Source organism: Myotis daubentonii, chromosome 18 (assembly GCF_963259705.1).
Source record: "Myotis daubentonii chromosome 18, mMyoDau2.1, whole genome shotgun sequence".
NCBI classification, from domain to species: domain Eukaryota; kingdom Metazoa; phylum Chordata; class Mammalia; order Chiroptera; family Vespertilionidae; genus Myotis; species Myotis daubentonii.
Window position 1 is genome coordinate 36,935,586 of NC_081857.1, and position 25,864 is coordinate 36,961,449.

General features: G+C 38.4%; 1 protein-coding gene across 9 annotated transcripts in view; it reads left to right on the forward strand.

The window, feature by feature from the left end:
* Positions 1-57: 57 nt before the first annotated feature.
* The window catches only part of ST7L (suppression of tumorigenicity 7 like), a 66,304-nt gene continuing 40,497 nt past the window's right edge, over positions 58-25,864 (forward strand). For 2 of the 9 annotated variants that reach the window (XM_059674915.1, XM_059674914.1), the window contains exons 1-7: positions 459-798; positions 2,232-2,314; positions 6,988-7,150; positions 8,394-8,448; positions 12,097-12,212; positions 20,553-20,631; positions 25,383-25,537. In XM_059674915.1, the coding sequence (XP_059530898.1) occupies positions 591-798; positions 2,232-2,314; positions 6,988-7,150; positions 8,394-8,448; positions 12,097-12,212; positions 20,553-20,631; positions 25,383-25,537 (859 nt within the window). In that variant the 5' untranslated portion in view covers positions 459-590. Of the gene's footprint in view, positions 422-456; positions 799-872; positions 1,136-2,231; positions 2,315-6,987; positions 7,151-8,393; positions 8,449-12,096; positions 12,213-20,552; positions 20,632-25,382; positions 25,538-25,864 lie in introns of those variants that run through there. The other 7 variants (XM_059674916.1, XM_059674917.1, XM_059674913.1 and 4 more) reach the window with 7 other exon arrangements.

Sequence of the window (25,864 nt, forward strand, 5' to 3'; positions counted from 1 at the left end):
GTCGGGAGGGCACCCAGTCAGTGACGGGTGACGGGCGCCGGGGCGGGGCGGGGCGCGGCTCGGGCCGGGAAGTCAGTCGCCTTTGCCTGAAGTGACTTTAAGTCTAATGCCGTCCTCACTGAGTTACATTCACTTCCCCTCTCATCTGCGGGACGCGGGGAGCGGGTCTCGACTGCTCTTGGCGCCCGAGCCCCATCCGACCAAACAGCACTTGCTACTCCTCTAGGTTTTCCCCGTCCAAGGGGCTAAGTGCTGCTCGGTCCCTGTTGGGCCGGCGGCTTTTCAAAGCCCAGGAAATGCGGGCGAAGGGTGACCCTCACGCTCATGGAAGCGAAATCACTTCACTCCGGGGTCACATCCCAGCCTCGTTTCTCCGGAGGAGGTGCCGCTATCCGTCCCGGGCCGCCCTCGGAAGGAGCAGGTAGCCCCCGCCCAGGGACACTCCTTCACCTCCCAAACCTCGGCCCCGGACCCCCGAGGCGCTCGGCCTTCCCAGCGGCCAGCCTCAGGCCCGCCACTATCCCAGGATTCCCGGCGCCCGGCTTCCTGCCCGGCTTCCCTCCCAGCGCCGGCGCCCGGGGAGCGCCAAGATGGCGGACGGCGACGGGCCGGGTGTTGCCGCCGCGGCCGCGGCCTCTCCTCAGGCACCCGCTCCCGGCCCGAGCCCGCCGCCGGGCTGGAGGGAGCGGCTGCGGGCCGGGCTGATGGGGACGTGGGCCTCGCTGTGGTTCGTGGTGGGGCTGGGGCTGCTTTACGCTCTGAGGGTCCCGCTGAGGCTGTGTGAGAATGTGGCCGCGGGTGAGAGGCCCAGACTTCCCCGGGGGTTGGGTTGGGGCGGGGGTGTGTGTGCCGGGCGTGTTGGGGGGTCAAAGGCCAAAGGGCAGAGGTTCAGTGGTCCCTGGAGGGCTCCGGGGAAGGAGGCGGCGGCGCGCGGCGATTCCGTGGGTTTCTTTTCTCTGGGGCCGCCGCTCCGCCGCCGCCTGTCAACGCCGGGCAGTGGCCACCGGCTCCTCCCGGACCCGAGGTCCGCCTCCCTGCTGCCGCGTCTCCCCGGGGCGGAGCTGCCACCTGAAGGGACCGACCGGGGCGCTCGCAGACCGGGATGCAGGACTTAGACACACAACCCCCGCCATTGGTAGGATCCCGGGAAAATCGGGCCTGCGAGCCGCCCGCCCGCCGCTCCCCGGGCCGTGCCCGGCCGAGCCCACGAAGACGAGCGCTCCTCTCTACTCGAGTGTGTGAGGGCCCCGGATCCTGGCCAACCGCCCTCGTGTTTTAAATAGTTGTCAGCACAGTTTTCGTGAGATTTTTTTTGGTCTGTTCGTTGTTAGGGCTTTCCCTTCGGTAACAAACTAGAGAAATGCAGGTAGTGAAGGGAGAGAGAGCCACACACGGCGGTGGGCCCTCGCCACGTCGGCGGACGGCTCGCCACGTGGCCCGGGCGGAGGTTCCTGCAGCCCCGGACTCGGCCTCGGCACGGATGGGAGCAGCTCCGTTAGGTCGCGACTGCAGCGTAAATGCCTCCCTTTCTGTCCCATGAGATGGCACGGAATGCTGGGATAATGCTCCGAAATAGTTTTGATTTTTTTTTTTTTTTAGAACATAGTTATTATGTACATTCAGGTACAGCGAACACAAAAACAAGCTAAATAACTGGGCCTTCCTACCCGGTTTGGTGGAGCCAATGCGGTGGTCTCTGTAACCGGTTAATGAAGCGCCTGCTGGTGGTTATTCCACTCAGTGAAAGTGTGTCATTTATTTTCCTACGTGTTAACCAGGTACACCATTTAGATGAGACTAGTTAAGTGTTTTGCAATTTTTATGTCTAAAATCCAAAGTATTTATGAGACAGTTTATTTGAAGAGCCTGGCCCAGACTTTGAGCGAGTCAGGTGCAGGGAGGGAGCTCTCGGTTTGTTGCTACTCTCGTTGGGCTGTTTTCCCAGCCCAGCTTCTCCACCAGCCCAGCTACTCCACCAGCCCAGCTACCTGGCCACCCGCCGAGCTCCTGGCCACGCAAAAGCAAGTGTTTTTTTTTTTTGAGAGTAGCATACAATGGGACGTTAAAGTCGCTTTTAAAAAAATTACAACTTTCTCAAGTGAATGTCATACTAGATATTAAGCCACTTTTGTTCCCCCACTTATAAAGACACCTGCATATTTGTAACTTGAGTACTTTGAATTTGCATTTTTTTTTAAACTTTGATTTTTTTTTTTTTTTCCTTTTGGCAGTGACAGTATTTTTAAATTCACTGACGTCCAAATTCTATGTGGCACTTACAGGGACATGTTCTTTGATATCAGGACTAATATTTGTAAGTAGTTTCCATTTCCTTCATGCTTTTGTATTTATCTAAAGATCACAACTCTTTATACAGTTACAATAATTATAAATACGTGTAGATCAGCATCCTCAAAATGTGTTCAGTATCTTGAAAAAGCCACCGCATCTCCTCTCCACTTTTAGAGATTGACAGTATGCAGTTGTGTATAAAAGACTTACATTATGTAGGGAATTGAGAGGTGAATTGCATTTAAATGCTTACAGGGCCCATCTTCGTAACAAAAATGAGTGAAATGGGCACAGTGTAAAAACTGAATTCTTACTTTGAGGGCTGAGTAGACTGGACAATGCATGCTACTTCTAGGAAGGGCTAAAGCTGATTGTTGCCATGTAGACTTGTGGACCATTATTACCAGATTTTCCAAATGATCCCAAGAGAATCTGGATACACAAGTTTTTATATAAAATCTCACAGTATGTTAATGTTGGCAGCATTGGACAAACTAAAAATTTATCTGTGTCTTGAATTCAGCCTATAGGCTGCCAGTTATTTTCTCTGGAGTGTTTAAGAGCAGGATTTGAGTCAGGTTAACCCTCACTTTGGTGGTGTGACTTAGGGCACGTTAATTAACTTTTCTATCCCCCGGTTTTCTGAGGTGTAAATGGGGGGGGGGGTAATAACAGTATCTACTTCATAGGTTATGATGACTAAATGAGGTAAGGTGTGTAAAAGTTAGTAACAAACTGGTAGCTCATACAAAGTGAACATTTAATGAATTTGGGCTGTTGTTATTCTGAGAAGTCCTACAATAAAGAAGTCAATTTAACTTTAATTCAGCTTTTTCTTGTCTTATTTCATCCAGCTTGCATTTTTAATTCAAAATTTTTTTTTAAGTTTATACTTTTTGTTACCATCCCTAGTAATGGAAGAAACTTTGGAAAAGTATTGCTACACATACAAATCTTAGGAAGTATTATGGTGTGCATGGCCAAGGAATTTTTCTGTACTTTTTTCTCATCTCTAGGTGGTGCTCTACAGCTATAGTAGAAATAACAGCATTTGTATTGGAGTGTTTTGGTTTTGTCTTTTTTTTATAAGGACTAACACTTGACCATTTTGTTAAAGTGAAATGCCAGACAAGAAAGGGATTTTTCTCTTGACTTAAAAAAAGTTATTGAGGAACTCAGGATGAAAACTATGGGTTAATATACCAGTAAGCCTTAAAATGTATTGATTTATAAAGTCCATTCATAATTAAGCACATTTAGTCAATACAGTATGAGTCAAAATAAAGAAAATAAATGATCTTTAAACAGCTGATGTAATAGAAAAAGCTTTGGTTTTAGAACTAGAAGATGTGGTTTTAAGTCTTGACTCTGCCACTTACTGGCTTATAACTGGGCAAATCACATACATTCTGAGCCTTTTTAAAAAAAATAATCTTACTGATTTTTTACAGAGAGGAAGTGGTGGGGGGGATAGAGAGTTAGAAATATTGATGAGAGAGAAACATCGATCAGCTGTCTCCTGCACACCTCCTACTGTGGATCTGCCCGCAACCAAGGTACATACATGCCCTTAACTGGAATTGAACCTGGAACCTTTCAATCTGCAGGCCAATGCTCTTTCCACTGAGCCAAACCGGTAAGGGCTAAATTCTGAGTCTTAAACTCCTGATTTATAAGGGGAAATTTATATATATGTTATATATTATCTTTTAAATTTTATTTATGGATTGATTTTTAGAGAGAGGAAAAGAGAAAGAAACATCGATTTGTTGTTCCACTTATTTATGCATTCATTGGTTGATTCTTGCATGTGCCCTAAGGATTGAACCCGCAACTTGGCATATGCTCTAACCAATTGAGCTACCCAGCAGGGATACATACGATCTTTTTAAACCAAAGTTTTGTTTTGTTATTCCTCACCTGAGGATATTACTCATTGGTTTTTAGAGATAGTGGAGGGAAGGGGGAGAGACAGAGAAACACTGTGAGAGAGACACAGCGATTGGTTGCCTCCTGCATGTCCCAACAAGGGCTGGGGATCGAGCTTGCAACTGAGGTACAATGCCCTTTGTAATTGAACCAGGAACTGTTCAGTCCCCAGACTGATGTTCTATCCACTGAGCCAAACTGGCTAGGGCTAAACCAAAGTTTTAAAATTAGGAAACATTGTAAAGGTTAAATTTTGTCATCACTCTTGCAAAATTGATGAGTTTTCATTAGCAAAGGTTATGTTTATAATTTCTTTCACCACCTGGACTTACCAAACTTGTGTGTATATACACACACACTTACATATATACATACACTGTGGTATGTTTCGGAGGTAGCCTGTGTAATGGTTAGAACCTCTGAAGTCAGGTAAACCTGAGTAAGAATCCTAGCTCTACCAAGTATGGATGGTGTGAACCAGAGCTAGTTATTTAAAGCGGGAATAGATGTTCTTTCTGAAATCAGTTGTTGTGAAAATTAATGCATGTAAAGAACTTGGCACAATGCTTGGTAAGTATTAGCAATTATTATTGCTCGTTTGGGTTAAAAAGTTGATTCAAAAGGTAAATAACAACAACTAACAAACATATTAACTAATTAAAAAACTGCCAACACTTCATATAGTGAAGGACACATTTTGTCATTGTTGCCTTTATGATTAATGTCCCTGACTGATGTAATATAAATCTTGTCTTTTCTGTCACATGAATAACTTCTGCTTTGTGATTTCTTTTGGTTGTTTTAAAGAAGTTTCATCCCATTTCTTAGTAAAAGAAGCCAATCTGGGGCTATATTTGGTGGTGATTAACTGCCTGCTAACTCAGTAAAAGAAAGCAGGAAAAGCCATTCTAGACTGAGCATAAGACGTTAGTGGCATGATAGAAAAAATTCTGCCCCTTGATTTTCTAGCACTGTCCTATAAATGTTACAGCATTTGGTCCATGGAGTAATTGGGCTTCAGTGTACAAAATGATATCATACTTTTGGCATCTTTTTAACATGTTTGTTCTGTTGTTTACTGAAGCAAAAAATAACATTCTTAAAGGTTTAAGAACTGATACCTCTCTCTGTCTCACTGATCATAGCAAAATAGTTTTTAAAGAGACTGTAGTCTCTTAAGTAGTGTGGATATGTTTGTTTATTCTTTAAGTAAAGTAATACCAGCACATTTGTCTGCTACAGGGTAGAGAGTATGCTATCAGTTGACTTTGTAAGGGAAGGTGGTCCACAAGCAAGAGAAGGAAGGTATTCAAGTTATTTTACAGTCAGAAACTAGTTACTAGTCATTTGAACAGTTTTAATCTATAAAGTCCCTGATTGATTGATGATTCATTTGACAAATATTTATAAATATTTGTTAGGCACTCTTTTAGATGTTGGGGATACCATGGTAAGCAGATGAGCACAGCTTCTGTCCTCACGAAATGTGGTCTACAGGTGATTATGGACATTGATTCATTTGACATTTTTTGAATTTAGTACCTACAGGGTTTCACACAGTGTTTCTGAGCTTGTAGCGACGTACAAAACGGGAAAAAATCCTTGTGGAAATTACATTATATTAGAGCAATATATAATAAAAGATAAATAAGTAAAACAAATAGTATGTTCTTACTATTAGTGGTAAGTGCTAAAGAGAAAATGAAGCAGAAAAAGGCATGTGAAGTGTCAGAGGAGAAGGCTGACATTTTATACAGGGAAGTTGGGGAAGGCCTCACTGAAATAGCGATTCTTCAGTAAGGAAGGAAATGAGGAAGCTAGCTGTGCTGATTGTGTTACCCCTTCCTAAAGGGGTCGTGTTCTTTGGGTGCTTGAAAGATAGCAACAAAATCAGTTGTTTAATTATTACAAGTGAAACGATTACTATCAAAGGATAATAACAAGATCCAATGGGAGTACAGCTTTCTGTTTGTGAATCAGGAAAAGTTCCCCAATGATGTGTCATTTAAGCTGTAACCCAAAAGAGTCAGGCAAAGGGAATTGAGAAAGTTGGAGTGTTCAAATGTGAAACTTTCTGCTAATTCAGCACAAAGAGCTTCTTTTGATTCCTCTTTTTGTAATAGTGATAAACCATGGACACAGAAAGAAGTGAATATTCTGTTTTTTAAATGGTCCAAAATTGGAATCAACCTGATCCTTAACCTACATTGATAATACCGTCAAATACTGGAATAGTACTTTATTTCTCAAGGGACACTTATAATTCTTATTAACCATATTCAGTAGATAGGACATTGATGTTCTGAGAGGTTAGCAGTTAAGTGACTTGCCTAAGGCACAAAGCTAATAAATAGATAGCAAAATTGGGAGTCAAATGGGGGCATTCTAAGCCTAGTCTAATCCATCATGCTAGTTGTTTCAAACTTATTTTTTTTCCAATTATGCTACAGATAGAATAAAATGACAATGTAATATAACATAATCTATAGATTAAACCTTTTTATTGTTTTTAATGGTTTATTTAACAGATGTATTTCTTTTCATTTTGCCTAAGCTTGTCTAAATTTCATGACAAAGCTATGAAAGAAGTATTTCACTTTTGCTCGCATATGTTATTGGGTAATCTTATATTTGGCTTATTTTTTTGGAAGGAGAGTACATTTAAAATGCTGAATTAAAGGAACATCTTGAGACAATGTTTTAATTTGAGCTCATATCTGCTCATTAGTTCTGTATTAAATGAAAGATGTTTTCTGTTTGTCATAGATATTTGAATGGTGGTACTTCCATAAACATGGTACATCTTTTATTGAGCAAGTGTCGGTAAACCATTTGCGACCATTGATGGGAGGAACAGAAAGAAGCATGTCAGAGCCAGCTTCTCTTTCCAACAGCAGAGAAAGTGAAAACAGCAGACAGAATGTGTCAGGTGATTACTTATCTAATGTTTTCAGAGCTATATAGTTAGTCTTTAGAGCTGTATAGTTAAGATTGTGTTTAGCTGTGGGAGGTAGAAACTCACAACAATAGAGAGAAGTTTGTCTATCCATGTATATATTGATCTAGAGAGTGAGAATCATCAGAGACTCAGACTCCTATTTTGTTAGCCTGCCGTCTCCAAATGCAGTTTTGCCTTGTGGTCTAAGACAGCCACTCTGACTCCACCTATCATATCCACAGTCCAATCAGCAGGAAGTAGATTAGGCCAGGAGGACAATCCTCATACTTGGTATTGCCTTGTTTTACTGGGCTAGCCAGTAATGAATCCAATGACGACCAGTATGATTTGGTGTCACTGCCTTGACTCGGGCTAAAGTACTGGCAGTTTTACCCACCATTGATTTTGTACCATCAGCTCAATTTTGCAGTATGGGGACTAGGGTGAAGTATGTCAGGTGCTTGGGCACAAAATTTAAGTCCTCACTCTCAGGGTTGAGTTCAAGTCAACACAATTAAAAAGGCAAATAATGGCTGGGTAGCTCAGTTGGTTAGAATGTCATCCCCATACATCAGGGTTGTGAGCTCAATCCCCACAGTCAGGGCACATACAAGAGTCAACCAATAAATGCATAAATAAGTTGAATAGCAAATTACTGTTTCTCTCTCTTTCTCCCTTCCTCTTTCTCACTCTCTCAAACAAAAATCAATTACAAATATAAAAGGGCCCTGGCCGGTGTTGCTCAGTTGGCTGAGCATCCTCCTTATGTACCGAGAGGTCGGCAGTTCAATTCCTAGTTCGATTCCTGGTCAAGGCACATTCCTGGGTGGCTGGCTCCATCCCCAGTAGGGGGCATGCTGGAGGCAGCTGATCGATGTTTCTCTCACATCTATGTTTCTTTCCCTCGCCCTTCCTCTCTCTCTAAAATCGATAAAACATTTAAAAGAAATAAAAGGGAGAAACTTAAAACCAAACAGATAATCACATTATAATATGGTAAGTGCTATAATTGAATTATGAACCAAATGCTGTGAAGACAGAAATAAGGGAATGACTAGATTTAATTTTATGCTCCGTGACAGTAGGGTGATCCATGCCTTACTTATCTTTGTGCTATCAGTGGCTAGCACTGTACTTAGTATACAGTGACTATACAATAAATGTTGGCGAATTAAGGTTTAACAGCATTTGATTAAATTGTCTCACTTCCTCCCTTTTCTCCTTTGTTTTTTAGAATGCAAGGTATGGAGAAACCCTCTAAACCTTTTCAGAGGAGCAGAATATAGGAGGTAATACATTTTGCTTTTAGTATAATTACAGCATTGGTTTTAGAGTAAAAGTATTATGGAAACACTTGTTTTTATAACTATATTATAGCCCTTTTAGTTGGGGATACTGATATATACTAGTAAGATAAAATGATTAGCAGTTTAGTTGGCAGCATCTTGATAGTACTTATTATAATAGTGTTCATAATGCATAATAAGTATACATTTGACCCCCGGTTTATGGCAGAAAGCCTTTTCAAAGAATTTATAAGATTAAGAAAAAATTACAAATATCAGTATATTCCTGTGCATATGTGCTCGATTTCAAAATTTATTTGAGCAGTCACTAGAAAATATCAATCTGAATGTGAATATGAATTTCATTTGTGCCACAGTCCAGGGTGTAGTACTTTTATATTGTATTTTATATTGCCATTTTCTATGTGCTCTACTGTATCCATTTCTCTCCTGGTTTATACACTAAATGAGAAAACATTTTTTGAAACTTATGACCAAAGATAGTTTACTTTTATTTATTTATTTATTTTTAAAAAATATACTTTATTGACTTTTTACAGAGAGGAAGGGAGAGGGATACAGAGTTAGAAACATCCATGAGAGAGAAACATCCATCAGCTGCCTGCTGCACACTCCCTACTGGGGATGTGCCCGCAACTAAGGTACATGCCCTTGACCGGAATCGAACCTGGGACCCTCCAGTCTGTAGGCTGACGCTCTATCCACTGAGCCAAACCGGTTAGGGCAGTTTACTTTTATTTTGAGAAGGGCTGTGTTTTACCTGGAGATAGACTGGGCATGTTATTTAATTCATTGAATAAGAAACATTATGTGTCTGTTATGTATGGGCACTGTGTAAAATGATGGGGATACTAAATGATTCAGTAATAATCTCTGTGCTTAAGGACTTGATAGTGTAGGACAGTCAGTCCTGGGAAGTGAAAACTAGGCTTTTATGAGAGATGCCACTAGCTTGTATTAAGGGATTCTGCAAGAGACAGATCCTTGAACTTCTCACTGTGTTTATTAAAAAAGGTTTTAGGTTGCCGAAACCGGTTTGGCTCAGTGGATAGAGCGTCGGCCTGCGGACTGAAAGGTCCCAGGTTCGATTCCGGTCAAGGGCATGTACCTGGGTTGCGGGCACATCCCCAGTAGGAGATGTGCAGGAGGCAGCTGATCGATGTTTCTCTCTCATCGATGTTTCTAACTCTCTATCTCTCTCCCTTCCTCTCTGTAAAAAATCAATAAAATATATTTAAAAAAAAAGGTTTTAGGCTATTCTTTGTTATATTTTACAGTGTCTACTTCATGAAGGTTTTAAAGAGAAGTTTCTTATCTTAGAATCAAGAATACGTATGCTTCTTTGAATGAGTAGTTTATCTTAATGTAATAGTCTAAATTGCAATGATAATAATTGTGTGGTCATATTGTAGCTAACCCTTAGCAAGTGTATATATTTCATATTAGCCTCATTCCAGATTCCATTTTATGGCCCAGTCCTAGTTTTTACTTTACTTAGTGTTTTTAATTTACTTCTAGTTTATGTTATTAACTAGAGCAGTGATGGCGAACCTATGACACGCGTGTCAGAGGTGACACGCGAACTCATTTTTTTGGTTGATTTTTCTTTGTTAAATGGCATTTAAATATATAAAATAAATATCAAAAATAAAAGTCTTTGTTTTACTATGGTTGCAAATATCAAAAAATTTCTATATGTGACATGGCACCAAAGTTAAGTTAGGGTTTTTCAAAATGCTGGCACGCCGAGCTCAAAAGGTTCGCCATCACTGGACTAGAGGCCCGGTGCACGAATTCATGCACCAGTGGGGTCCCTTGGCCTGTCCTGCGGGATTGGGCCAAAACCGGCTCTCCAACATCCCCTGAGGGGTCCTGGATTGTGAGAGGGTGTAGGCCAGGCCAAGGGACCCCACCGGTGCATGATTGGGGCTGGGGAGGGACTGCGGGAGGGCTCCAGGACATTTCCGGCCTGTCTTGCTCAGTCCTGATTGGCTGGACCCCAGCAGCAAGCTAACCTACTGGTTGGAGCGTCTGCCCCTGGTGGTCAATCCATGTCATAGTGAGCGGTTGAGCAGCCTTAGCATATTACGCTTTAATTGGTTGAATGGCCAACCAGATGACCAGACACTTAGCATATTAGGCTTTTATTATATAGTATATTATACATTATATTTTTAACTGCTTTAAATCATTTTGGGAATAATGTAGATTGTTAATAAATAATTTTTTATGGTTTTAGAATGGATAGCAAAACTGTTAAGTGAATAAGAATTTTCTTTTCCTTTTTCTCTTTATGATAATTTCTTGCAGAATAGCTAAAAACGTTAAATAACAAGGCAACTCGTACTATTAAATAACTTAACATCTTTAGTACTCATATAAATAATATTTACAATGTGCTTTTAAAGTGCTTTTTCTTCAGATTATAAAATGTACATATATTCATTGTAGGAATTGGGAAGAAAATAAAGAGATGTATGAAAAAGAAAGTAAAGATCACCTCTTTTTACCACTAAGTAATAATTACTATTAGTATTTCCATCCAGTCTCTCTTCTATATGCATGTATAGAATCAAAACTTCAACATCACAATGTGTGAAATTCCCACAGAATTTCTTCAAAAACATGATTTTTAGTACTTGTATTTACCATACCTTCTCTACTGCTTGCCTATCTGGGTCATAGATTTCACTGTTAACATTTACACTAGAGGGATATCTCTGTATATAAATATTTAACCACATATATGATTATTTCCTTAGAGTTGATTTGTAGCACTGGGATTACTGAATCAAGGGGTGTGAACAGTTTTTTCCCCTTCCCTTTAATCTTATTTTGATTGTGGAAAATTTGAAAAATAAACAAAAGTAGAGAGGATGGAATAATATAATATACTAGTATACCCATCCCCTAGGTAGGTGTAAATATTTTTAAGGTTCTTGATAGATATTGCCTAATTGATTTCTAGAACCAGAAATATAAATGCCAATTTACATGATACCAGCAGTATGTGTGAGTCCATATTCCACTTAACAATATATACATATTTGCCAATTTAATAGGTGAAAGTAATTATTTCTTTTAATTTGCTGTTTGTTAATGACTAATGATATTGCACATTTTAAAATGTATTTATTAGCCAATCTGTTAACGTGCTATTGTGAGTCTCGGAGGAATATGAAAGTTTAAATTTCTAATTTAGTAACATCTGAGAAAAGTTCCTCTTTGCTTTTATGCTTTGAAAGCCCTTTACCATCTTGATATCTGGTAAAAATCAACCTGTGTTTTCTTCTTTCTTTGTACTTTTACTTTTAATCATTCTAACTCACTGAAAATGTACTGAAATATACTTAAAAAGGTATATATCTGAGGCAAATTATCTTATCCCTTCAAATCCAATTTTGAAACAGTGTTTGTTGAATAATCTAGCCTTTCCCTTTTCATTTTTTATGTTCTGTTATACTCTAAGTAGTTTTTATAGGTTATCTCTTTTATTCATTATAATAAGCTTTTAAAGCATCCTGATAGGGAATTTTTAGCAGCATATGTTTGAATTTTAAATAGTGTCTGTTATAGCAAATCAATACTCTCTCATGTTTGATTTACATATTTTCTTTTGTTTTGGTAAAGACTCACTTGGGTGACTGGTAAAGAGCCACTTACATACTATGACATGAATTTGTCAGCTCAGGACCATCAGACCTTTTTCACCTGTGACACAGACTTTTTACGTCCTTCAGACACAGGTATGTATCATCTCTGTTCAGGGGATAAGCAGTGGTCATGAAGATTATTTTTAAAGCTCTTTATAGTTATTTATTATAATATACAAAGTTATTTGGCTTGGAGTTGTTTGCATTATTGATAAGAAAGCCAGATTAAATCGAAACTAATTATGATTGTAAACTAAGCTGTTACACTACTTTTCCTTCTTATAAAGAATTTATTTTATTAAAATATTGCTTCTATTATTACTTTAAAAAATCTTTCAGATAAAATGCAGCAACTGCTTATGCAGAGAAAAATGTACCCAGTTTGGTCTGGAAAATTAACACCTGCAATTATACATAGGAGAAAAGAGTAAGACAAAGTATAAACATTAGGGCATGGCATGTAGAGAAAAATGGGACATAATTTTATTCCAGTTATAAGTTAGAGATGCATTTAAAGTGGTAGAAGATCATAGAAATGTCTGTTTAATTCTCTCTAAGCTCTTCTCTATAGAAAAAATATTGAGACTCTTAAATGTACGGCTAGCTTTCTAATTTGAATGCCCTTTTCCTCCTTATCTATCCTTCTGCTTCTTTCTATCCTTCAGGCTCCAAATTAAAAGTCACATTCTCTAGAAAGTCTTCTCTGGGATCTTCTTTCTTCTCTGCAGTTCTACAGTGCTTAGTTCAAACCTCAATGAAACAATTTTCAACCACAATTATTTGTTAATGTTCTTGTGTTGCTTTAATGTTTGTCCTCCCTAATAGGGTATGAAACTTTGGAAAGCAGGTACTATATTCCATCATCTTTGAATTCCTATCGTCTGGCACAGTGCCTGGCATACTGTAAATATTAATATTTATTATCTGATGAAAGTATGAATGAATGAGTGGTGTTGGTGTCACAGATGTCTTCAGCAATTTCACTAATAATAGTTAACACTTGTAAAGCACTTATTATGCACCAAGCATTGTTCTAAGAAATTTATATAAATGTACTAATCATCTTATGAGGTAGGTACTATTATCAGCCTTATTTTAAAAATAAAGAACCAGTGGTAGCCCTAGCTGGTTTGGCTCAGTGGATAGAGTGTTGGCCTGTGGACTGAAGGGTCTTGGGTTCGATTCCAATCAAGGGCACATGCCCGGTTGCAGGCTTGATCCCCAGTAGGGGTCATGCAAGAGGCAGCCAGTCAGTAATTCTCTCTCATCATTGATGTTTCTATCTCTCTCTCCCTCTCCCTTACTCTCTGAAATCAATTAAAAAAAAAGAACCAGAGGTAAGGGGGAATCAAGTAACATGCCTAAGTCATCTAGCTATCCTAGCTAATAATAGACAAACATGGTAATTAACTGTACCTCTGACACGCTTCCCATCAACTAATCAGGGCGATATGCAAATTAACTGCCAACCAAGATGGCGGCCGGCAGCCAGGCAGCTGAAGCGAACAGGAGGCTTGCTTGCTCCGGTGATGGAGGAAGCCAAGGTTCCCTGCCTGCCACTGCTGGGCTCTGAGCTGCACTCTAAGAAACAATGTTGCAATTATAGAAGCTAAACAAACCCCAGAAACCTGCTTTCAGCCAGCCAGGCCTCAGAGCTGGAGCTGCAACAGTGTTTCAATTATAGAAGCCAAACAAACCCAGATACCTGCTTTCAGCAGCCGAGGTCTCAGAGCTGGAGCCAAGCCTCAGAGCTAAAGCCGGCTCTCAGTTCCAGTGACAGTCATAGAAGGTAAATAAATCCCAGAATAAAAAAAAAAAAAGGAGAGGTTGGGAGCTTCAGTCACCCGCCAGCCTGAAAACGGCCCTCAGCCCTTCACCCAGACTGGCCAGGCACCCCATTGGGTACCCCCACCCTGAAGGGGGTGTGACCAGCTGCAAACAGCCATCATCCCCTCATCCAGGCTAGCCAGGCACCCAAGCGGGACCCCCACCCTGATCTGGGACACCCTTCAGGGCAAACCAGCCGGCCCACACATGTGCACCAGGTCTCTATCTTATATAGTAAAAGGGTAATAAGCAAACTGACCCTAACAGCAGAAGGACTGGGAATGACTGGTCATTATGACACACACTGACCACCAGGGGGCAGATGCTCAATGCAGGAGCTGCCCTCTGGTGGTCAGGGCACCCACATGGGAGGAGCTCTGCTCAGCCACAAGCCAGGCTGATGGCTGCCAGTACAGCGGTGGTGATGGGAGCCTCTCCTGCCTCCTCAGCAGCGCTAAGGATGTCCAACTACAGTTTAGGCCTCCTCCCCGCTGGCAAGTGGACATCCCCTGAGGGCTGCCTGGCTGCCAGAGGGTTGTCTGATTGCCAGCTTAGGCCCAATCCCCCGGGCCTAATAAAATAATAAAAGCATAATATGCTAATTAGACTGGATGTCCTTCCAGAGGAAGCCGAGGCTGCCATGGAAGCCCGAGTCCTGGGTGCCGGAGGGAAGCCAGTGCCGGCAGCTGGGGAAATGAAGGCCTACTCTTGCATGAATTTTGTGCATCGGGCCTCTAGTTAAATGATAAAGCTAGGTTTCAAATTCAAGTCTGGCTCTTAACCACTGAACTACTGCCACATTGCCACTATTACTCATCACATCAACAGGCAGAAAAAGATCACCAATAAGGAGGGTCTGAAAAATAGCCAATTTTCCAGCATTGAAGTGAGTTCATTGTGATATCTCTTTGATGGATTAAATATACTAAGGATGGGTGATAGCAGGAAACCCTAGGATATTCGGTATTCTTACATTAAAGGGTTTAATTGTAAATAGTTGAAAAAGCAATTGCTTTATGTTTATATGCTTAATGTTTACATTAATGGCAAAAGTGTAGCAACCATGGATGTCCACTAAAGCTGTCATCCAAAAAAATTTTTTGTTCACATACCTCCTAAGAGAATTTTGTAAAACGATGTATCCCTTTTCACTTAAAAAAAGAAAAATCCACCAAAGGGTGTTTTTAGAGAGAGGAAGAATAAGACAGAGACAGACAGAGAAAGAAACATCCATGTCAGTCGGTTATCTCCTGTAGGGCATGGGATCCAACCTGAAACCTAGGTATGTGCCCTGACTGGAAATCAAACCTAAAACCTTTAGGTGTATGGGATGATGCTTCAATGAACTGGGCCACCTGGCCAGGGCTCCCTTCACATATTTTTAAGTTGATATCATAAGGTTAAATAATTGCAAAGAATATGGTTTTTGATGTATTATAAATATAAAAATTTGAAAATAAAACTAGAATATCCTATATTTGAATGTAATTCAAGAATGTAATGACTTGATACATACCATTATCTGTTGAAAAATACATGAAGAAATACCCTTTAACAGTAGTAGATTTTATATGTCCTTTTTGTTCTGGAATTTATATCCATCCCAAGCTTCCTATGATTTTAATATGATTATTTTGTGTTTGAGAGTCTTTTATCACATATATGAGTTTTCCACAATAAATTTTTAATATAAATAAAAAAATTAATTTTCTTTGACCATAAGGCTCTAAATGGTATTGTGTCCTTTAATTATATTTTTGTCAAATCCTTGGAGCTCCGAATTTGGCTCTTTCAACTTTGGAAAATGCCCTCCATATAACCTAATTGGCTGGCTGAGTTTTCATTGTCAATCCTACTAACCAAATCAGACTTATTTTCTGACAAAGTCTGACTTCATTTGTCAATTCAGATAAACATATTAACATGCATCCCATGATAGCCACTCTCTTCTGAATTCAGATTATAAGATAGAAAGATAGAGTCTCAGAGTCTTGTAGCTTTGCCTAGACCTTATCTCGGCCAAAATAAGATTCCACTGCCTTTATTATTTCTTACTAATGCTCTCTTGGCCTTATTGTGAGGGGACCTTCCTGTAGGAGAATGCATTCTTTGATAGTAAGGGGAGTGGGATGCTGCTAAATGGAACTGGTAAACATTATCACTCCCTCCCTACTCTACTATATACTTGAATTCAGTGTATCCAAGGGCCAGAATAATGATGAGCTTCACTGTTAAAAAAATAAGTTAAAGGTGGAAACCCTATTATAGGTTCCTTGATTAAAAATGGCTACTCCCAAACCTGAACTTTATTTTTTTTTATTTTTTTATTTTTTAAATATATTTTATTGATTTTCCACAGAGAGGAAGGAAGAGAGAGATAGTCAGAAACATCGATGAGAGAGAAACATCGATCAGCCGCCCCCTGCACATCCCCCACTGGGGACGTGCCCGCAGCCCAGGCACATGCCCCCGACCGGAATCGAACCTGGGACCCCTCAGTCCGCAGGCCGACGCTCCATCCACTGAGCCAAACCGGCCTCGGCCCAAACCTGAACTTTAAATTGTCCCTTTGGCACCTGAAGATTTTTATACTGTAGAGCAATGCACCTTGGGAAGATTCAGGATAGGTGAGAAGTAAGACTTACTTTTACAAAGTAGGAGAAAGGAATATATCTTTTGGGGAGTGAGAAAGCGGATGTTGGGTAGGAATGGAAAACCTGCATGATGCGTAGACCAATCAGAGGAACATTCTTCAGGTAGATTAGTTATAGGAAAGAATCATATAAAGTTAAGGCTTTAGAAACTGGTTCTCTTAAAACCATGCATCTTGTTTTGGTCCTTGCACTTTGGTCCTCATGTACTTCTAGAAGTACACATAATCCCAGCTAAAGACCAAAATCAAGGACAGACTTTACCTGTGAATGCTAATCCAGAAATGGACTGTTGGTTCCATATTGATCTTTTCAGACAAATGTGTATAATGTGTGATATGATAAATTTCTCTTGAATATTGTCATCAGAAATTACTACAGTAGTAGATTTTGTTCTCATCCTGTTGATTTATCTAAAACAGAGAACAAACATATCCTCAAGGCCAGCCAATAGTGATTTTGGATAATTCATTTTCATGGTATTTTTTTTTCAACATTTAAAAACTAGGAGACAACATTAAAATTCAGATTTACACTTTAGATTTTTGGAAAATATGGCATACTTGGACCTACATTTCTACTTGGCATTAATCAATTAGACCTGAGCTGTGATTCTTCTTTAGACAGTGCATATGTTTTTAGTTCATTCATTTATGTTTTTTGCCTAGTCTTTGTAGGCATTAATATTTGTGATTCCTGATCTTGAGATAAATGCTAGTGTCTTTTCTGTTTATTAGCATGTTAGAATATTATTTAAATTGAAAATAAATAAATTTGATTGACTTGCTAACTGCTTGTGTTATTTTTAAGCATATTGAGAGCTCTTAAAGTGGACAGGTGAATACTAAATCAGCATTTTGCTTTAAATTATTCCTTAACCTTTTCTTAGAAGGAAATACATATTTTTCTTCCTTTACTTTATTTCCCCTTTGACTTAGAACTGCATTGGTTGTGAAGAATAATATTGAGAGGCTGGATAGTGCAGTTGAAAACAAAAGAATAAGAAAAAATGCTTAAAGCTGGATTTGATGACCTTACTAGAAATAAAAGACATGTAAATGCAAATGAGATCATTTTCATGTGTTAATAAAGACTGATATTATTCAGTGTTGATAAGGAAGTAGGGAAACAATCACTCTTCTGCACTGCCTGAAATAATGTAAATTAATGCAGTTTTATTGAGAGGAATTTTGGAGTATAAATTCAGAATCTTTTAAAAGATGCATACATTTTAACCAACCATTCCACTTCTTGGTCAGGTATACAAAGGTAGATATTGAAATGTGTTTTCACAATATTTCTGTTTAGTAAAAAAACTAGAGGCCTGGTGCAAAAAATTGGATGTAATCTAATTGTCCATCAAAAGAGAATTGGTTAAATAAATTGAGATATATTCTTAATATATTAGAATACCAAACCATTTAAAATGTTGGTAAAGAGCGCCATCACAGTATATTGAGCTCCATAGAGACAGTGTCAGGGCGGGTGCGGGCACTTGGCGACTGTGTGCTCCCTGAGGAAAAGTAATTAAACATGGGCAGTTCCTGGCCAGTGTGGCTCGGTTGGAGCATTGTCCTGTACACCAAAAGGTAGGGGTTCGATTCCCAGTCAGGACACATAGCCTGGTTGCGGGTTCGATCCCCAGTTGGGGTGCATGTGGGAGGCAGCCAGTTGATGTTTCTCTCTCATCTCTCTCTTCCTCTCTCCTTTCTCTCCCCCTCCTTCTCTTTGCTCTCTCTTTCTCTCTCTCTCTCCCTCTCTCTAAATCAATTAAAAAAATTTTTTTGAAAATGGGCAAAGGAGATCTAAGAAGCCAAGAGACAAAATGTCTTCGTATGCCTTCTTTGTGCAAACCTGCCAGGAAGAGCACAAGGAGGAAGTGCCCAAGTACTTCAGTCAACTTCTTAGAGTTTTCTAAGAAGTGCTCAGAGAGGTGGAAGACCATGTCGGCTGAAGAGAAAGGAAAATTTGAAGACATGGCAAAGGTGGACAAGGCCTATTATGAAAGAGAAATGAAAACTTATATATCCTTTCTAAAGGGGAAACAAAAAGGAAATTCAAGGACCCCAGTGCACCCAAGAGGCCTCCTTCAGCCTTTTTCTTGTTTGTTCTGGGTATCGCTCCAAAATCAAAGGAGAGCATCCTGGCCTGTTCATTGGTGACGTTGCAAAGAAGCTGGGGAATATGAAATCACACTGCTGCAGAGGACAAGCAGCCTTACGAAAAGAACTACAAGAAGGGTATTACTGCACATTGAGCTAGAGAAGAGCCTGATGAGGCAAAAAAGGGAGTTGTTAAGCCTGAAAAAGAAAAAAGCAAGAAAACGAAGATGAGGAGGAGGAGGAGGAGGAGGAAGAAGAGGATGATGCTAAATAAGTTGGTTCTAGCGTAGTTTTCTTTTCTTGTCTTTAAAGCATTTAACCTGCCTCCCATACACAAATCACTCCTTCTGAAGAAAAAAATTGAAATGTAAGGCTGTGTAAGATTTGTGTCCTTTTTTTGTATAGTTAACACACTACCAAATGTGTTTTTAGACAGTCCTGTCCTGGTGATATTCTCGGTAGCCACTAACCTTGCTTGGTACAGTATGGAGGTGTAAATTGCCATGGAAATTTAAAGCAGGTTCTTGTTGGTGCACAGCACGAATTATATATGGGGATGGTAATTTTTTCATCATCAGTTGTCTCTGATGCAATTTATATGAAATAATTCTTGTTCTGTTAACTGAATACCATTCTGTAATTGCAAAAAAGTTGCAGCTGTTTTGTTGACATTCTGAATGCTTCTAAATAAATACATTTTTAAATTTAAAAATAAAATATTGGTAAAGATTCCCAAAGTTTGACTTGTATCATGTAACTTATAGAAGTGAACCCACCATCAAAAATGGCAAATCTAATATTACATTTAATTTTTTGTTGTATTTTAATGTTTCAGTAAAATGCTATTTACCTGGTTATTATCAGATGGGTGCTGATGTGCATCAGTTTGTCAAGTTGAGGAAGCATTAGCTGTCAGCTAGCTGGTGACATGTTTGATATTAGAAATGTATTTTTGTTAAGCAAGTAGAATATACTGTCTTATTTTCTAAGCCAAGACTAATATTTTGTTTCCAAAGGAAAACTCACACATTTTCCATATTATTCTTTCTAGACAGTTGTGGGTTTTATTCCAAAAACAACATTTATAGATTCTCTATTTTTCTTATCAACCTTGAAATAGGCCAGATAGTTTCATGAATCTACTTTATTTGTTTAATTTTTAAGAAACTTTACTTAGTGTGAAATTTTCGTTTGGTACTGTAAATGATAGCTGATATTGTTATTTCAGAGAGATTCTAATTCAGGCTTTTGTTGAGTCTTTGTAGAAGCTGACATTTTCCTTAAATGTACTATATTCTAAATTAATCCCCCCCTTTGAATACAAAATGTAAATTCAGACATTCTTCCTAGATTGAATCATTGATTAGACAAAGACTTTATTTTTAACTGTTTTATATATTTCTAGCAGTTCCAAAGAACCTTTTCAAAATGATAAAGAGCTAGAATATTTCATATTGATTATAATATGTCACTCAAACTCAATTTTTATATGCATATAATATGTAAATGTTCATGTATAATGATGTGATTAATTTGATTAAGTACCTTATGTGTTGTTATTAGCTTAACAATGTTAATCAGCTTAACAATAACCCAAAACCGTCGGACCAACTATGTGTTGTTATTAAAATAGACCAGGAAAACTATATTTCTTTTTATTATATGTGAAACTTCCAAATTTAATATAAAGTCTCATAAGGTTAATGTGAGCTAGCACCCCAATTTCTTGTTTCTTACATTTAAGAACATGGTATTTAAGTCTTTGTTTACTCTCCTAGCTCATTTTTCATATGTTTTGCATAAGATTATTTATGTTTACATCTCATCTACTTTTTGAAATATTTTTCCTACAGTTATGCAGAAGGCATGGAGGGAAAGAAATCCTTTATCTCGAATTAAAGCAGCCTACCAAGCTTTAGAATTAAACAATGAGTAAGTTTGAAATATATGGAAAATAAATTTCTTTTGAAGGAAACCCAGGCACATGATTTAATGTTTCCTTTTGTCTGTTTCTTAGATACTTGGAGTCATTAGCAATCCCCTTTCTCTTTTTGCATACTAGAGACAAAATTTGTCATGTTCACCGATATGTATTTTGCTTCCGAAAGTAAACTTACCTATGCATTGAATAGAAATTATGATAGAAATACTTTTTAAAATAGAGAGTGCTGATCTAATTGGTGATAATACTTGATATTAAAGAGTACTAAAATACTATGCTACTTGTTTTAATTTTGTTTTTCATTTAAATCATTCATTTAAAGCATTCATTCAGCCCTGCGAACTTTAGTTACTAATGGGATGGGAGGCATGAGATGGGGATTCAAGATAAGTAAAATGTAGCTCTAACTTATTTTTTTTCATGTTAACAAGCATTTTTTATAGCTCTTTGTATAAACTTTATATTTTGAAAAGACAAAATGTAAAATCAGAAGTCAACTTAATATTTAAATGAGACAGATCAATGTGTATTAATCTAATACTAAAATATGGCCCCAGTTGGGATTAATCAGGGTATACTTCCTGAATAATGTGAAATTAGCATTGTCCCCTGTGTTCCTCCTCCTTCCCTCTCTCCCCAGATATATTATCCTTATTAAGAAGAGCTTCCCAAAGCAGAAGAAAAATGGTAGTATAGGGAATTCCAAAAGCAGTAAATCAACTTTATTGAAACTCTGGAAATGAATCAAAACTTTATAGCAACTTGGAGAATGCTTAATAAATTAAAAAAAACACAATTGAATTTCTGTAAGAGAGCTTTGTAATGTTTTAAATTACACTGGCCCCATCCCCTCCTCCCTAGTTCAGTGGCACACGTGGAAACAACAGTCCAAATCCTGGTGTAATAGGTTCCTACTTCCAGAAGAAGTAGAATGGACCTAATTCTCAAAGAATTGTGGTTGTTTATTTGAAGGACCAGCCCAAGGGACTTGCCTTTCTTTAGGATAATTTGGAACTCACCCCGTACTGACACAACTACATTTCGGGGAGGGGCATTTGTTAAAACATTTAAAGGCAAATACACTAGTTCCTGCTGCCTGGGGCAAGGGATAAAAGTTGGGGCAAAAAATAGACAAATCAAAGCTTTGGAGGAAAGCTGGGGAATGAGATACTTTGGAAATAGAGATTTTGAAAAGCTACCACATATTCCTGAAAATCTCAAAGGCTGCATACCTGCCCAAGGTACATGCTTAAGAAGACCCTAAGCTTCCATGTTTGTCTAATTCTCAGCTTCTGTACAAACAGAAAGTGAAGGCTAAGGCAGAGTTATAAACTGGCTGATTGAATGTTGAAGGTGTGCCCCAACACACACACACACAAACACACACAAAGCCATCTGCAAAGTCTTGTTTTTGGTTCCAGGTGTTTAAAGCAACCTTTACCAAATTTACTGGCTGCCCAGTAAGCTGAAGTAGTACTGCCATCTTAACCATATTGGTCACACATGATAGAGAATACGAACTTTACAAAATAAGTCAGAAAGTCACTAAACAAACAACTACAATAAGCAGTAACAACAAACTTTGGGGAGAAGAAATCTGATTTTTAGAGTTTCCAGATTATAATATTCAAAATTCCCAGTTTTCAAGAACAAATTACAAGACATGCAAAAGAAACAAAATATGCCCCATACACAGAAAAGAAAGGAAATGAATAGAAATTGTCCTTGAGGAAGCCCAGACTTTGTACTTTCTAGACAGAGTCTTTAAATAAACTTTTATTTTTTAAAATGTGTTTTTAATTGATTTTAGAGAGAGACATAGAAACGGAGAGAAACATTGATGTGAGAAACACCAATCGATTGCCTTCCATATACATCCTAACTGGAGATTAAACCACAACTTGTGTATGTGCCCTGACAATCAGACTGGCATCTTTACAGTGCATAGGGGAATGCTTAACTGACTGAGCCACACCAGCCAGGTCTAAATCAACTATTTTAAACATGCTCAAAAAGGTAAAGGAAGCCATGTACAAAGAATTAAAGGAAAATAGGAGAATTATGTCTCATCATTAAAAAGTAGGTAGAAAGAGATAGAAATAAGTAAAAGGAACTAAATAGAAATTCTAGAGTTGAAAAATATCACCAAAATAAAAATTTTTCTGTATGAATACAGCAACAGATTTGAGCAGGCAGAAAAAAATCAGTAAACTGAATTTAGATCAATTAAGATTACCTAGTCTGAGGAGAAATAAAAATAAAGGAATGAAGAAAATGAACAGAACCTAAGAAACCTTTGGTACACTATTGAGCATACTGATCTATCACTATTCACAGATGACATAATACATGCAGGATATTGTAAAGAATACACACACACACACACACACACACACACACACACACAGAAATTATCAGAGCTAATAAATGACATAAACAAAGTTGCAAGAGACAAGATCAACACATAAAAATAAGTTGTATTTCTATACACTAGCAATGAACTATCTGAAAAGGAAAATAAGAAAACAATTCCATTTACAATAGCATAAGAAATATTAAAATACTTAAGACCTTTAGCTCAGCTGATGTGGCTCAGTGGTTGAGAATGGACCTATAAACCAGGAGGTCATGGTTCCATTCCCAGTCAGCGCACATGTCAGGGTTGCAGCCTCAATCCTCGGGGGGGGCAGCCGATCAGTGATTCTCATCATTGATGTTTCTATCTCTCCCTCTCCCTCTCCCTTCCTCTCTGAAATCAATTAAAAAAAAAAAAAGAATAAGTTTAACCAAGGAGGTAGAAGACTTGTACACTAAAAACTAAAAAGTATTGTTGAAAGAAGTTAAAGAAGACCTAAATAAATGGAAAGACATCCCATGTTCATGGATTGAAGACTTAATATTGTTAAGATGGCAGTACTCCTCCAGTTGATCTACAAATTCAATGTAATTTCAATCAAAATGTCAGTTGCTGTTTTTTGCAGAAAGGACAAGCTGATTATAAAATTCACTTAGAATTGCAAGAGATCTCAAATAGCCAAAACAGTCTTGTAAAAGAAGAATAAAGTTAGAGGACTTACTTCCTGATTTCAAAACTTACTATGAAGCTAAAATAATTAATTCATAAGGATAGACAGATTAATTTAATCCAATGTAATGAAAAAGTCTCTGTTGATTAGTGAAATTATTATATGCTTCAAATTAAGGTATTAGTTGAAGGATGCTGAAATGGTATGATTTGCATTTTCCAAATGAAAGATCTGTCTTGTCCCCAATGAAAAAATTTTTTAAAAAATATGTTTTAATTGGTGCTGTGATGTATTGTCAACACATCATTCTGAAGAAAAATATGTTTTAATTGATTTTAGAGAGAGGAAGGGAGAGGGAGAGAGAGAGAAACATCAATAGATTGATCAATTGGCTGCCTTCTGCATGCCCCTTACTGGGGATCAAGCCCACAACCTGGGCATGTGCCCTGACCTGGAATCAAACCCATGACTTCTTGGTGCATGGGATGATGCTCAACCAAATGAGCCATACCAGGCAGGGCTTGTCTCCAATTTTTTGTTGCTATCTTGCCATCACTTTTGTTCCATGCTCACCTTGTACTTTTATTAATAATTTCTCCCCTATTGTAATGCAAATCATATATGTAACATTAAATTTTCTGGTAGCCACATTTAAGAAGTAAAAAAATATATGCAGTTAACTTGAATAATACATTTTATTTAGCTACATTCAACATATTAATATGTTTTAAAATATATTCAACATTAAAAATAAATTGTTAATGAAGTATTTTATATTCTTTTAAGTCTTCAAAATTCAGTGTGCGTTTTACACTGACATACACTGACTGGTGTGCATCTCAGTTTGCACTAGACACATTTCAAGTGCTCAGTAACTACATGAGGCCAGTGACCACACTACTGGACAATCTATGCTTAGATAATCAGAACTAGGACGTCTCTATAAGAGAAATGAACTAGTTATTTCTGGGAATAGAAAGGAAACTTTCTGTTTCTCTTTCTTTTTGTCCCCAAACAAGTTATTTTATTAGCCAGCTTTTGACTTAAAGGCTATAAAGAGAAATCTGTGTTTTGGTGGGGTGAAGAAAAGGGAAACTTGGAGTCAGCATGGGTGTGACAGGTGAGAGGAGGACTGTAGGAGGAAAGGGATGTTGCAGTGCCATTGTTGATAAGGCCAAGAGAGGATGGGGCAGCACAAAGAGGAAATATCAGTGTATGTAGTGAAAAAAGTCTAGCCCTGGAATATGTTTCTGAGTCGAATTGGAAAGGTGCCTAATTGGCCATGTGATATTCTTGTCAAACATCACACTTTCCTATACCTCCGTTATCCATTTGCTGGATATTACAAAGTACATAGTGACTAAGACCAGGCATGACCACTAGAGTACATAATCCCTTGAATAACTGTTAGATAATTCTTTATATATCTTCTTTTCTCCCCTCTTCCACAAATACAGGATAACATCAGAATGAATATAGAAGTAAAAGAAAGTAAAGGGAGGGAAAGAAAGATAGGAAAGGAAAAAATGTGCAATTAAGACTATACCAGTATGCCCTTAATAAATTAAAATATTGATGGAAGTTGTTTTTATTCTTCAAGAGATGGAAAATGTAGGGAAAGGCAGGGAAATATAACAAAGAACAAAGGGACATACCCAAGAGATATACTTGCTTTACTGTATTACTTAAAATTGTCTTGCTTGCTTTCTCCATAGCTGTGCCTCTGCATATATTCTACTGGCTGAGGAAGAAGCAACAACTATTGTTGATGTTGAAAAGTTATTTAAGCAGGCACTCAAGGCAGGAGAAACGATTTATAGGCGGTCGCAGCAGTGTCAGCACCAAAGTCCTCAGCATGAAGCCCAACTGAGTAAGCAAATTAGAACGAATTTTTACCTGTTTTTTTACTTCCTGCAATTGGCTCTTTTATGTTTAAAACACAAAACAATAATAATAAACTTAATACTTAGAGGTAGCTACTTTTCCTAAGTGATAATCTATTCATAATATCTACAAGCCAGAAAGACTAAAGGACATACTGGCTAGAGAATGCTTGTGGAAGGAAACAGATCTGCTCTTGTTATTGAGAGATGTGCTGCTCTAAGACTTAGAGCATAGTCTATGCTCTAAGGGTTGAGTCTATGCATGAGGGTTGAGTAATTACTATTACTATGTAATAGTAATTTGTTTCATGTGA